The sequence below is a fragment of the Panthera onca genome, chromosome D2, assembly GCF_046562875.1.
Source record: "Panthera onca isolate mPanOnc1 chromosome D2, mPanOnc1 haplotype 2, whole genome shotgun sequence".
Lineage (NCBI taxonomy): Eukaryota > Metazoa > Chordata > Mammalia > Carnivora > Felidae > Panthera > Panthera onca.
In genome coordinates this window covers 17,659,155-17,672,794 of record NC_138349.1, presented here as the reverse complement: position 1 = coordinate 17,672,794, position 13,640 = coordinate 17,659,155, and the positions used below count along the sequence as shown (strand labels likewise).

The 13,640-nt window shown below is 48.0% G+C and overlaps 1 protein-coding gene across 31 annotated transcripts in view; it reads left to right on the top strand.

Annotated features, from left to right (window-relative positions):
• Positions 1-13,345, top strand: part of TCF7L2 (transcription factor 7 like 2) — a 202,300-nt gene extending 188,955 nt beyond the window's left edge. For 13 of the 31 annotated variants that reach the window (XM_060641453.3, XM_060641452.3, XM_060641456.3 and 10 more), the window contains 4 exons: positions 3,460-3,508; positions 4,096-4,146; positions 5,485-5,557; positions 11,151-13,345. In XM_060641453.3, the coding sequence (XP_060497436.1) occupies positions 3,460-3,508; positions 4,096-4,146; positions 5,485-5,557; positions 11,151-11,586 (609 nt within the window). In that variant the 3' untranslated portion in view covers positions 11,587-13,345. Of the gene's footprint in view, positions 1-3,459; positions 3,513-4,095; positions 4,147-5,484; positions 5,562-6,205; positions 6,280-11,150 lie in introns of those variants that run through there. The other 18 variants (XM_060641458.3, XM_060641465.3, XM_060641470.3 and 15 more) reach the window with 8 other exon arrangements.
• Positions 13,346-13,640: the final 295 nt, after the last annotated feature.

Genomic DNA, 13,640 nt, shown 5'->3' with positions numbered 1-13,640 from the left:
GTGGAGATTTACAGCCGCAGCCTCCACATGAGCGGCCGTCTCGTTCCAGGACCCCAGTTCTCCTGGTTTCTTCCGGGGCAGAAGCTCTTAAGATTTCACCTCCAGCTTCTACCTGCTACAGACCCAGTTCTTTGAGTGATCTAGGATGTTGGCACAGAGACAGATTCTGTTCTGCTGTCGATATCGCTTCCCCAGCAGAGATGGGGGTCAGGGTAGGGCCTTCACGTACAGCTTTGCAGAACGCGCACTGCACAACCCTGCAGAGTGCCGTGTGCACTCTGGTCTACGTGCATGGTGCCCCCTGGAGTTGGGCAGGGGGCCACCTCCACAGAGATACAAGGCCAACTTTGGGATAGCTCCCAAAGAATGCTGCTGTTGACCTCCCTGGGAGTCAGTTAGACAGGTATTGCCCCGGGCTTTTCTTGAAGTGCTTTCTAGGTTTTAGAAGGTCCATCAGGCACTGCCAGTGACTTCAGCTCAGCTCCGTATTCAGAAGAGGTTTAGTGTAATGAGGGAAGCCTCTGACAGGACTTGAGAGACCGTTTCATTTTTAAAGCTTTGTTTGTTTATTTATTTATTTTGAGAGAGTGTGCGTGCAAGTTGGGGAGGGGCAGAGAGAGAGGGAGAGAGAGAGAGAATCTCTTTCAGCTGGGAGCTCAGAGCCCGATGTGGGGCTCAAACTCACAAACTGGGATCATGACCTGAGCTGGACACTCAACCGACTGAGCCACCCAGGCGCCCCAGACTTGAGAGAAAGTTTAAAGGTAGATGTCGATTTGGGGCTGAAAGAGCTTTATTTCTTGAATGGGGTACTGTGAGACTCCTGTCAACAATGGCTCCTTACACATGGCTGTGAACACACACACACGCGCGCGCGCACACACACACAAACACACACACGCCCTCCTCCCTCCCTCCTGTGCCCCAGGAAACAGTCTGGAACAGAGGTCAGAGTCAAAGGTTTTATGGGTTTGACTGTGGTGGAACTTGTTAACCTGGGGAGTTGTCCTTAACTGACTTGACATAGAAGTTTCTATACGTTACTCTGGTCATTGTAAAGTCCAGAAAGTCCTGGAAAGTTTCCTGAGCCTCTTTCACGTTCCTGCTTGTCCAGTCAAGTGGTAACAGAAAGCTTTATATCACTCCTTAGCAAAAACAGGATTGAGGAAGACAGTCCCACGTGGGTCGTGGGACTGGGCACGTTCTGGGGCACAAGAGAAAACAGCGTGGTCCCGTAGTGCTCTCTAATGTGTAACCTAAACTGACAGCTTTCCATGGGCACTAGAGCCTCCGACCACCTTTCAGAATATATCCGGGATATTGGAAACGGGTGAGCGCTGTATTAACAGAGGTGACCGCGAAGCCCTTGGGTGTGTGGGTGCCAGCACCGCCCGGAGTTGCAATGCTTTCCTGTGCCTGCTGTTCACTCCCGGCTCCTAAATACACTGGAACTCGCCCCTCCTGCCCGTTCCTAGATAGCCAGGCGGCACTTTGCTGCTCCCCTGGGAGGGGCCCAGACACGAAGATGGGCTGTCGAGGCTCGTGAGAAGGCCCCGTGAACTCCTCTTTTTTTTTAATTTTTTTTTAATATTTAAGCTGCTCATCAAGGAACATGAAATGTGTCACAGTGTTTCAAACTCCAGGCCAAGACAGACTTCCCGAATGGTACGTGCCCGGAGATCTGAGAGAACAGAGGGGCTTTCTCTGAGAGAGACACTGTGGCCCTGAGCCCGTGGATGAAGCAAAAACCACGGCGTCTGCACCCTGAGGTTCTAGGGCCTCCCGGGTTGCCAGGTTTACCCCTGTGACTCGTCTTTTCTCTTCCGGACTTGCCATCTACACCCCTTGAGCACTTTTGGGCAGAGGCAACATTTAGATATTCTGAAACAGACGGAAGTGTGGGCCGGTCCTTTTACTGGTGACGTTTCAGACGTACCGGGCCTCTGACTCCAACAGATAGATCTGATTCCAGATCTACTTAATTCCTCCCCGTTCCCGTGCCACAGCCACAGCCACAGCCACCAGCAGGCAGTAAAGGTCCCAGGCTGGAGACTGTGAATGATCCCATGTAACTGATCCCCTGTAATCAATGAAAACCCTTCCCCAGAGGGCACGGGATTAAATACGAAGGCAGCACAGCCCCGTAGGTAAGCGCTGTGGAACCCAGGCTGCCTGAAGTTCCCACCCTGGCACCGGCCTCGGCTAGTCGTGTGAGCTCAGGAAATTCACATAACCCCTCTGTGCCTGAGTTTCCTTACCTATGAAATTGGAAGGGGGGCGCCTGGGCGGCTCAGTCGGTTGAGCATCCGACTTCAACTCCAGTCATGATCTCACGGTTCGTGGGTTTGGGCCTCGCATCGGGCTCTGCACTGTCAGCACAGAGCCTGGAGCCTGCTTCGGATCCCCATTCCTCCCCTCTCTCTCTCTCTCTCTCCTCTCTCTCTCTCTCCCTCTCCTCTCTCTCTCTCTCTCTCTCTCTCTCTCTGCCCCTCCCCTGCTTGCGCGCGCTCTCTCTCTCTCTCTCTCTCTCTCAAATAAGCGTTTTTCTGCCCTTCTCCTGCTTGCATTCTCTCTCTCAAAAATAAATAAGCATTAAAAAAAGAAGAAGAAAAAGAATTGGGGCACTCGGATGGCTCAGTCAGTTAAGCGACGGACTTCGGCTCGGGTCGTGATCTCACAGTTTATGGGTTCGAGCCCCGTGTCAGGCTCTGTGTTGACAGCTCAGAGCCTGGAGCCTGCTTCAGATTCTGTGTCTCCCTCTCTCTCTGCCCCTCCCCAGCTCATGCTCATGCTCATGCTCTGTCTCTCTCGCTCTCTCTGGAAAATAAACATTAAAAAAAAAATTTTAAAGAATTAAAATTGGGATGGTGCTGTAGTACCTGTTGTATAGGATGGCATGAGGGAAAAATGAGTCGATATGCATAGCGCATTTAGAATCATGCCCGGCACATAGTATGTGCTCAGTAAATGTTAGCTGCTATTACTAGTAAAGCCCCAATGAAAGCTTTTTGTTGATTATGAGGACCTCTTGGCTTTAATAAGGAGGAGATCTGCGTGGGGCAAGGGGGCTTTCTTAGCCCACATGGCCATCTCCACATTCATCTGTCCCTTGGCTGTGCGCTCTTGGGCCACTCCCAACCCTGTCCCTCCACACCTCCCTGAATCTTCCTTAATCCGCTCTTTTCTCCCCTGCTGTGGAATCAGATGCTCTGGGTCAGGTTTGAGGATGCACATAGGTAGGTGGGGAAAGAGGTCTTTCCCTCACCCTCTGCTGACCCCTCCTCTTCCCCTTCCGGGGCGTGTGTGTCCCTCTAGGGGGTCAGAAGCCCTCTGGGAGCTGTGGGTGTGGATGGAGACAGCGCTGTGCTCCCCTCTTTCTGCCTGCCTTCCAGGGGAGCCCAGATGCCCTCTCCCGTCTGTTTCCTGAAATAATTGCTTGCATTTCATCTCTTCATCCAGGGGAAGAAGAAGAAGAGGAAAAGGGACAAGCAGCCAGGAGAGACCAATGGTAAGTTAGAACGAGGAGGAAGGAGGAAGGAGCGGTACTTACGAGGACCACTCTTTAACGTTAGGTTTCTCTCTGGGGGACAGGAGAGACTCAAGGCCAGGAAGATGTGGGGGAACCCATCTTAGCCAGCCTTTTTTGTTTATGCATTTTAATTAATTGCTTCATGACTGCCCTTTTAAAGCTAGTAGCATTCATTGTTGCATGAAAAGCACATTGTAATTCTAGTGGAATGTGTTTTAAAGTAATTGCAGAGCCTGTAACAGGAGGGAGGTAGGCATGCCTGTGCGGGACGTATGCAGTCTGCTTATTTTGTGTGTGTCTGTGTGTAGGGATGAGGAAGGGGCCGCGGGAGGAGGAAGGGGTGTGTGTGAGTGTTTGATATTAACTGGGCTGTTCCTGAATGTTCTGATGCATGCCTTTACAGTGGTAAATTGCACCCGATTTAAATTAAGGAGGTTTGTCATTCTCTAGAAGAAATTAGAAATACTGCATAGGCAATCTCAGAAGGTCCCCTTGGAGAAGGCCAGGCTTTTACAAACAACAACAACAATTTTGAAGGCTTTGTATAATTTGTTCTTTTTTTTCAGAACACAGCGAATGTTTCCTAAATCCTTGCCTTTCACTTCCTCCGATTACAGGTGCTAATGTCATTTTGAGTCATTAAAATAGTCGATAAACTGTTTTTTAATTTTTCTTGCCATTATAGTTTTATTAACATTAAACACGTATGACATTTGAACATCCTTTAAAATGACCATCTACACGGTTTCGTATGTTTCGGTAGATTTTTTTTTTTTTTTCAGTTGCTTTTGTTGTTTTTTTTTTTGGTTTTTTTTTTTTTTGGTTTTTTTTTTTTTTTAATTTAATTTAACTTTTGCTTTGTTTATTTATTTATTTTCCCCATAACAGTTGTTTAAGCAGTGATGACAGTGACTTAGTGTTGAACTAACTGTGCAAATTGAATATGCAGTATTTCTTTAAAAGAGACTGGTTAAAACAAAAACAAAAACAAAAACCAACCAAAATGGAAGGAATTCAGTAATAAACCTCCTTAATCTAATGGCATTTTCCGTTGCTCCCACTAAGTTTTCTCACGCAAGCATGCATTCGCAGTATGATTATTTTCTCCTTCGCTTTTTTTTTATTTTAGTTTTTTTCTTCCTTTTGCTTTTCTGCTCATAATTTGCAAACCCACTAGCATTTTACTGACTGTACCTGCTTAAAAGCTGCTATGAGCTTCTGACTAACCCTGAACAGCTCATTCACACTGCCTGTTCACCATCATTTGTTCTTCTGTTAATAGTAATGAAAATCGGTTTAAAAAAAAAAAAAAAGAAAAGAATAAAAAACCATTTCAAAAGCTGCAATATCCCAGTACCACAACCCTTTTCTTTCTTTATTTCTTTCTGTTTTGTTTCGTTTTGTTCTGTTTTTATTTGTAGTTGTTTTTTTTTTCTTTTAAACTGTTGTACTCTGAGAAGAGAAAAGCATGTTACAAACTTAATTCCCTCCTTCGCTTTATTTTCTTCTTTAAGAAAAACAAATTGAGAGAGAGCTAGAACCAAAAGAAAAAGAAAAAAAGAGAAAAAAAAGGAAAGCAGAACCAAAAGAGGAAAACTATTATTTAAAATTCAGTTTTTCAGTATCTAACTTCCCTTTATCCGTTCAAAACGAATCGGAGAGACAGTCCTTAAAGAAGGGATACTGCAGCTTTATTTGCAACAGCTAATGTCACCAGTTGAATAAGAATGTGATTTTTACCTTTTTTTTTTTTTTTTTTCTAATTAAAGAAAGTTAAAAATCGAAAGTCGATATTTTGTAATTAGTAACCAGGTCATTGATTTATTCCCTTTTTTATTTTTATTTTTTTCTTATTTGTATCTTTCTCTCCCCCCCCCCCTCTTTCCCCCTCTCTCTCTCCCTCTCTCTCTCCCACGTCCTCCTCCTCTGCTCGCTTCTCTCTTGAACTCATTCAGACCTGAGCGCTCCTAAGAAATGCCGAGCGCGCTTTGGCCTTGATCAACAGAATAACTGGTGCGGCCCTTGCAGGTGTGTATAGATTTCCCAGATTCGCTGTGCTGGTTTGCAGCTGGTCTATTCGGTCCTTTTCTCCCCCCTTCTCTGGCCTGTTGCTTTGTAGCTCTGTGTGTTGGTCTTAGGAGACACGAGGGTGCGGGACACTGCTCTGTGAGGGATGTGCTTTTTCTCCCCGCTGCTGCTAGCCAAAATGCCACTGTAAAACAGCATCATTTGTGCCTCCTCGGGTCAGCGACAGCCAGCCCCAGCGCGCCCCCTCCCAGGGACTGTTGCCTGCCAGCCCCCTTCCTCCTGACAGTCCAGGATGGGGCTCAGTGACATCCATCGTAATCCTGGCCTAGGTAGAAGCCAACAACGTCACCTTTTCCCCTCCTTCTCTCTCTATTTTTATTTATTTCTCCTTGTTGTTTTTTGGTTTCTGGTTGTTGTTTTCTTTTTTTTTTTTTTTTTCCGTGTGTGTGTTTTATCGTTTCGTTTTATTTATTTTTTTTTTTTCCTTTTGACTCATAGAAGTCTTTTTCTTTCATGTCCTTGGTGAGGAAAGAATCAAATAGAACCGAGGTGCTAGAGAAGACGAGTCAGCTGTAGCTGAGATGACACATCCAACCGAGCATGACCCACCATTGTGTTGTATTTTTTGTGTTTACCTTATGCTAACAGATGCAAATACTCCAAAGAAGTGTCGGGCACTGTTCGGGCTTGACCGACAGACTTTATGGTGCAAACCATGCAGGTATATTACCACTGTGAGGCCTTTGGGAAAATCAAAGCATTCTGTCCTTCTGATACCTTAGTGTGTCAATGTATTTTGACCTCATTCCCATCTACTTTCCCCCCCCCCCCCCCCCCCCCCCCGGCATCAATGACTAATGATCCTCATCCTTCAAAATTTCCTTGCTAATTTTATGCCGTATCCTCTCCCCACTTCCTCTTTCTCTTTTCCCCCCACCTTGCTCTTGCAAATCCCATATCCGGATCCCCGGTAGGACTGAGACCACAACCTTAACAGACCAGGACGGGCACTTACCCTTTTGCTTTGAAAGCCAGCATCCTGGAACCGGCCCGGTCCGTGGCATGCGTGCTGAGCGTAGAGAGCCACCATTTCCAGAGGTTTGAATGAGCTCACACCTGGCAGCAGTAGCATCCCCGTGCACTTGGGAGTCGAGACCCTTGGACAAGGGCTCCGGGGCAGGCGTTTTTTGGTTTTGTTTTGTTTCGTTTTTCTTTTACGTTTCAAAACCACATGTCTCTGTACAGAGGAGTCTGGTTAGCTTGACATTGTTTTACAGTGCTGAAAAGAAGCGTGGCATTGAACGGCGTGCACCAGCTGAAGGGCTGCAAGCGACGAGTCATGCAGTCCCATGCTGCAGCGTTGCTAGCCTGCAGAATTAAAATATATATTGTATATACTGAGAGAGAGAGAGAGAGAGAGAGAGAGAGAGAATATATTGCTTCCAAAATGAATTAGAAGAGTGCAAATTAAACACCGTGTTGCACCTGCAGGTTTCCACCCAAGCTGTAATTTTCAGGGAAGGTGTAGGTACTTCCTTCTTGGTGGAGGGATACCAACTCGTTCCTGTCTCATTTCCTTTCCTTTACTGACCACCTTTGGTTAAATTTGTTGTTTCTTTGTTCTGATACAAGCAGTCTTTGAATTTGGAATATTATGATGGTAGGTATCTCAACTCCCCGAACACGCTTCCCTGTTTGTAGTGCCTCCTTGTCACGTGTCCCTCTCCTCCATGCCTCTGCCATGTGTTCCGTGTTTAGACATTAGATCAGATGTCCATCCCATTAACGTGCATGCCCACAAGTCTCCCGTGTCTCTTCCCCTCCCCCGATGCCTTACGAGGGACCGGCGAAGTGCCCGGAGTCGGCCAAACGTGTAGGGGAGAGAGGGCCCCGAGCATCTTTATTGAGTCAGAACTCCACAGACAGCCCTGTGCCCACTGAGTGAGGACTCCAGGCCTTGAGAGAGATTCTGCAGTCACCCGTGCTGTGACATGGCAGTGTTCCTGGAGGTGACAGATACCAGTCCCACGCAGTCCTGGGGTCTTCTGTGGGCAACAGAAAAGAGATTCGTGATGAAGTAGATGAAGAGAGTTAGGTATTTAAATTAGGCCTACCCAGGGAAGACAGGGCCTCTGCTTACCCTATCTAGGCAGCGAATCTGTGGCAGAATTTTATTTGTGCCGAGTAGGAAGATAATTAGCTGCGGAATCCTGTTCTGAGACGCCCTGTCATGGTGAAGGATTAGCTAATCGCGGGGCTCACTCCTGAGAGGGTTTCTCACGATCTGTAGAAACCTATGGCTGAGGCCATCGTGCCCACCTCGCAATATGGTGTGTTGCCTAATTTGGGGGTGGAGGGGGGTGAGTGGTGGTTTATGAAGACGGAGAAGCCCTTTTCGGTTTCAAAAGCACTTGCTTCAAGTTAGAGGTGACATCCCCCCGCCCCCAAAAGTTACCATTACTAGCAGTGGCCCGGACGGACATCCCCTCCTCAGACACAGCCTGCACCTTGTTTAAAGCCAGGGTGTGGTTATCTTCCTCAGAGGCCAGAAGTTTCGTTGACCTTTTTACAGAAAACAGGCAAAACCCAAAATCTTTGTGGCTGCCCCATAAACACGATTTTCAAAAGTGCAGCTCTGAGGGGCCGGCTGTCGGTACGCAGGCCGCTGTCCCTCCTCATTCCTCGGGGTTCTTTCCCCCCTAGGCACACCGTTAGAACTTTCCTGCTGGCCACTTTACTTCTGGTGGCGATGTTTTCCCTAAAAGCATTAGCAGATGCGTTTTAGCCGGTTGAAAGGGCGTAATTCCAAAACAGGATAAGGAAGAACCCTTAGCTTCCTTTCCGAGTAATTCCATGAGAAGCTAGAAGTGGAATTTTAAAAGGCCACCCCCTCGACTGGAGACGGAGCCCGCGTGGGGGAGGGCAGGCGGATGGGTTTTGCCCCCTGTTCCCCTCAACTTTTCCTCTTTGCCAGGATCTGGCCCGATGCTCAATCAGTAGGACAAAATGTGCTTTCAAGAAAGAAAAGCAGTTTACAAAATGAGGCGTTTTCTGGCCCGTCAGAAACATGTGTGTGTTCCAACTGCCTTTTGCTCGGCCACCTGTTAGAAGGAGTGTCTCGCTGTCCTTCGTGGTCTTCATGTCCCATGTTCAAAATGCTTCCACTCATCCCCTCGATGTAAACCTCCGTGTCAGAAGGAGGGCGGGAGGGTGAGGGGAGTGCCAGAAACGCTCCCAGCCAATCAGGGCTCTGCTCGCTACACAGGGTTTCTAATTTTATTTGACATTTGAGGACATTTTAACAAGATTCTGTTTTGAGCCCACCAAGTTGCTTTCCCATCTTTTTACTCTGCCCTAATATAGCATGGAATGCTGCTTGACGTCACTCCCTTGTTTCCTGTTTCTCCTTTTCTCTTCCCCCTCCTCCCTCCCCTTTGTCCTTGTTCTCTCTCACTTTTGCTTATGACCCGCCCCCCATCCCCACCCCGCCGTCCTCCCATTTTTTAAAATGCATGGACATCTTAGTTTTTTAAGCATGTTTTGATCTGCAGGCTAAGGTGGTTTAAAAACTCTGAGAGGCTTAATTATTTATCTCGGTTTCTGGGATGGGAGCAGAACCCACAGTCTGTTTCCGTCTATCCCAGAGGAGAAAAGGAACCTTTCCAAACTGAAGGTGAGGGGGGCTGCCCTCGCACCCCTAGAGTTCCTTCCCACCCAGTGGGGGATCAGGTAGACCCTGAGGCCTCCACCCAGTGGGCCTCGGCCTCCGGCCTCCGGCCTCCGGGAGGCAGGGAAGGCCAAGCATGCTCCCTCCCACCCTCCCTTCCTCCCCACCCTCCCGCCATCTCGCTGAGTCCACACCCCACGCACTGAGGGGCATGAGCAGACACCTCTGGGGGCACAGACCCGAGGAGGAACTCATTACACCCCCTTCCTTTCAAAGGCCAGTGACATCTGACAGCGGCTGCCTTCAGCCAGGCAGCGTCTTCCCGCTTTCCTGGGATGGGAAGCCGGCCGGCGCTCACACACTTGTCGTTAGAGTGTTATCAGCCACTGTTTTAACTGTGTTCAAGGGCTCCTTAGGTCAGCACATTCCCTGTATCTGCGTTATTTTTATAGCATGAGTGGGACTGATGCCCGGGATCACGTTTCCTACCAAATATCATCCCATCGGACTGGGATTAATAGTAGGAAAAGCTTTGAGGTCACATGCTCAATTTCTTGAATCGATTTCCCCAACCTTTTGATGATAAGCAAGAGAGGCTCTGACATTCTCATTCCTGTTTCTTATGTAAACGAGAAGAGTAGAGGGGAGATTCTGGTTTTGGTGCAGGGCAAAACTAGGCTTTCCGGCTTAAACGCTAATCCCGATGACCCCCAAACCCCAGACGTTCCATGCTGATTCCCTGGTACTTCTTCTTCGTCGTCACTTCCTTACGACACGCTGCGCCCTCCGTCCACTGGCCTCGGCATATTGACAAGGGCAGGATGCCCCTCCGTCCCATCCTCACTGTCTCTCCTTCCAGCCTTCTCACTCTGGGTTGGGGGAGGGGAAGACCCCAAATCTTTAAAGAACAAACCAAAAAAAAAAAAAAAACCAAACAAACCCAAAAATCAACTTTGAATCATAATTTAATCCACAACCTGCAGGCCATACAACCAGTTATTCTTGTTCCTTTGGATCATTTTCTGTTTTTCTTATTCTTCCCCCTCCCCCACCTTTGTTTATCCTCTTCTACCTGTTTTTGGTGGTTTTGTTTTGGTTTTTATTTTTTTGTTTTTGTTTTTTAATTTATTTTGTTTTATTTTTGTTCCCCCCCCCTCCCCCTCCTCTCACCTGATTCTGACCTCTCTTGATTTGGTGTGGTTCTTAACAGACAAGCCCAAAAGCTCTCTGGGCGCCGGCAGCCTGGCGGTGGTGGCCGTGGTGGTGGCGGTGGTGGTGGCGGTGGTGGCGGCAGTGGTGTAAAAACGTCTAAGCCTCTTGCCTAGCACTGCCTTCAACTCTGTGGGCTCAACAGTCAGAGTTGCATATTGATAGGAGGCGCCTGGGGAAGGAGCTCTCTTTCTCTTTTGCACACACACACACGCACACACGCACACACTCAGAGCACCGGGGGTGGGAACCGAGGGGGAGATGCGATGGGCCAGCCAGGGGACGTCCAAGCCGAAAGAGAAAGCACACACTTGTCAGGGGAATCGCAGCGCGGATGCAGCCGCTCTTCTGGCACACGGGCGCTGCATCATCAATCCAGTCTAGTCTGCTCAGTGGTATCTGGGCCCGGGTGGGGTCGGGTCGGGTCGCGGCGGCGGGGGGGGCGTTAGTGGGGGGCGAGGGGAGCAGGTAGGTAGCGGGGGGGGGGGGGGGGGGGCGGGGTGGCGCTCCACCAGTAAAATGCTGTTTGCCGGAGCAGGCTCAGACGGGGGCGGCAGTGAAGCGAGCGTGGCACCCCCCCCCCCCCACCCCCCGGCCACGGGGCTTGCTGGCTCTTGGGGCACAGGTGACTCGAACTCGGCTCTGAGCAGTAGATAACGCTCTCCCTTGGCATCTTTGCCCCCTATTCACGGAGAACTCTCTCCCCCCTGTTTCTAGGAGAAAAAAAAAGTGCGTTCGCTACATACAAGGTGAAGGCAGCTGCCTCAGTCCACCCTCTTCAGATGGAAGCTTACTAGACTCGCCTCCTCCCTCCCCCAACCTGCTAGGCTCCCCTCCCCAAGACGCCAAGTCACAGACTGAGCAGACCCAGCCTCTCTCGCTGTCCCTGAAGCCCGACCCCCTGGCCCACCTGCCCATGATGCCGCCGCCGCCCGCCCTCCTGCTTGCCGAGGCCGCCCACGGCAAGGCCCCCGCCCTCTGTCCCAACGGGGCCCTGGACCTGCCCCCCGCCGCCCTGCAGCCGCCCGTCCTGTCCGCCTCGTCTCTGGCGCAGCCGTCGACATCTTCCTTACATTCCCACAGCGCCGTGGCCGTGGCCGTGGCCGGGACGCAGCCCCAGCCGCTGTCCCTCGTGACCAAGTCTTTAGAATAGCTTTAGCCTCGTCAGCCCCGGTTGGTTTGCGTAGTGTTGCGTTCCGCTTCTGTCCACCCCCCCCCCCCCGCCCCCCAGCACCCCCCCAGCACCTCCCTCCCCCCCCCCGAAAGGTTTCGTTTTGTACTCTTTTAATTTTGTGCCACGTGGCTACATTAGTTGATGTTTATGGAGTTCATTGGTCAATATTTGACCCATTCTTATTTCAATTCCTCCTTTTAAATATGTAGATGAGAGAAGAACCTCATGATTCTACCAAAATTTTTATCAACAGCTGTTTAAAGTCTTTGTAGCGTTTAAAAAATATATATATATACATAACTGTTATGTAGTTCGGATAGCTTAGTTTTAAAAGACTGATTAAAAAACAAAAAGGAAAAAAAAAAAGAAGCAATTTTGAAGCAGCCCTCCAGAAGGAGTTGGTTCTGTATTATTTGTATTAAATACGAGCTTGCGAACCAATCATTTTACATCTGGTTTTTAAACCATAAGGGCACGAGGAATGCAGTGCCGTTACTCTTTTTTTTTTCTCTGTGTGAAACAACTTTAATTGTGATGTTACTTGTTATTGTTTAAATGTACAGAAACAAAGGGTTAAATGTGTTAATATACCTTGTTCCATGGTGTTGTTCTTTTGGGGGGAGGGGGATGCTACTCAACCATTAATGGAATCACAACGCTGTTGGACCAGTAGTATTTATTGCTTTAGAGATTGCTTGTCGAACCTGTATGTCGTCCCTTTTAAAATATGTTTTCCTTTTTCTTGAAACTGTATAAAGTTTTTTTCCCCTTAGCATAAGCATCTTATATATAACAACTCATTTGTACAAGGTTTTTAAGTTTATATATAAAATGTGTATATATATTTTTTTGTTTCTCTTTTTGACTTTTTTTTTTTTTTTTTTTTTTTTTTTTTTTTGGCTGTATGAAACCCAGATGCCGCCAAACGGACATTAATAGTTGCATTTAAGGATCAGTAGCATTAACGGAAGTTGCTTTAAAAGCCATTATGTAAAACAAGACTTGAAAATTAGTGAGGGAATTTTAGCGGACGCTGTCTGAGCAGCAGCGGGAACCACCCTGTTTGTCCTTTGAACTCACAGTCGCCAGCCCTGTGCCCTTAGGGCGTGGCCCGACTGTGTGCAAAAGTTTATGTGCCAAAATTCTCAGTGACTTTAGCTTTCTCCCTCTTTTCGATGCTGTAATTTTTGTTCATCATGTTTTGCTGTGATGTTACATAGGTAGATTTGTATGTAGTTTTAATGTCACCTATAACAAGACGTGTTTGGTAGCAGATTGTCCAGAAAGCATTTTAAATGAAGAGGTATCAAACCCTTAGGGGCCAAAATTCTGTATATTAGATTACTCTTAAAGGAAAAACCAGCTGCCGCTTTTATGTACACGTATCCCGTACGAGTAGGTGGCAAACTTTAAAAATAAGAAAAACCCTAGGCATGTTGATGTTGCAAAATGCTGTATAAAGCTGACACCTGTTCACTCAGTGCCATTGTAGTTGACATGAAGCGATTGTAAGACTGTCTCCGATTTTTCTCTGGTTTATTAAAATGCTAACTATAACATTTTTTGTGAATACTTTGAATGTTTCCTAACAGTTGTGATGTTACCGTTCCGTTTTATGCTCTTATTCCAATTTCATTTTTAATGGTTTGGAAGCCATTTTTGTAATGAATAAATGTTCATGCTGTACAATATCTGTAGCATGCCGTTCTGGATTAATAAAAGCAACTTAGTATGTGCAGATGAAGGCTGGTCACTTGTTTCTGTGATTTGGATTTTGCCTCTGGGGAGGCTGAATCTACCTTCACCGGGACTACTGTCTTCCCAAGCCAGACCGTGACACCGGACCGCATGGTTGGTGTGGGTGGTGGGTTGGGACTCGGGTCTCAAAAAGTGGCCTTGCACTCCTCTGATGGGTCGGGATGGTTTCCTTCCCCCACTCATTCCCAGTGCCTCTGTGCCATACCAGTGTCCCTAGTTGGTTCCTTTCTGAAAGCCAAGCACAGTCCCAGAGTACATGGCGCTCTTCTGGCTCT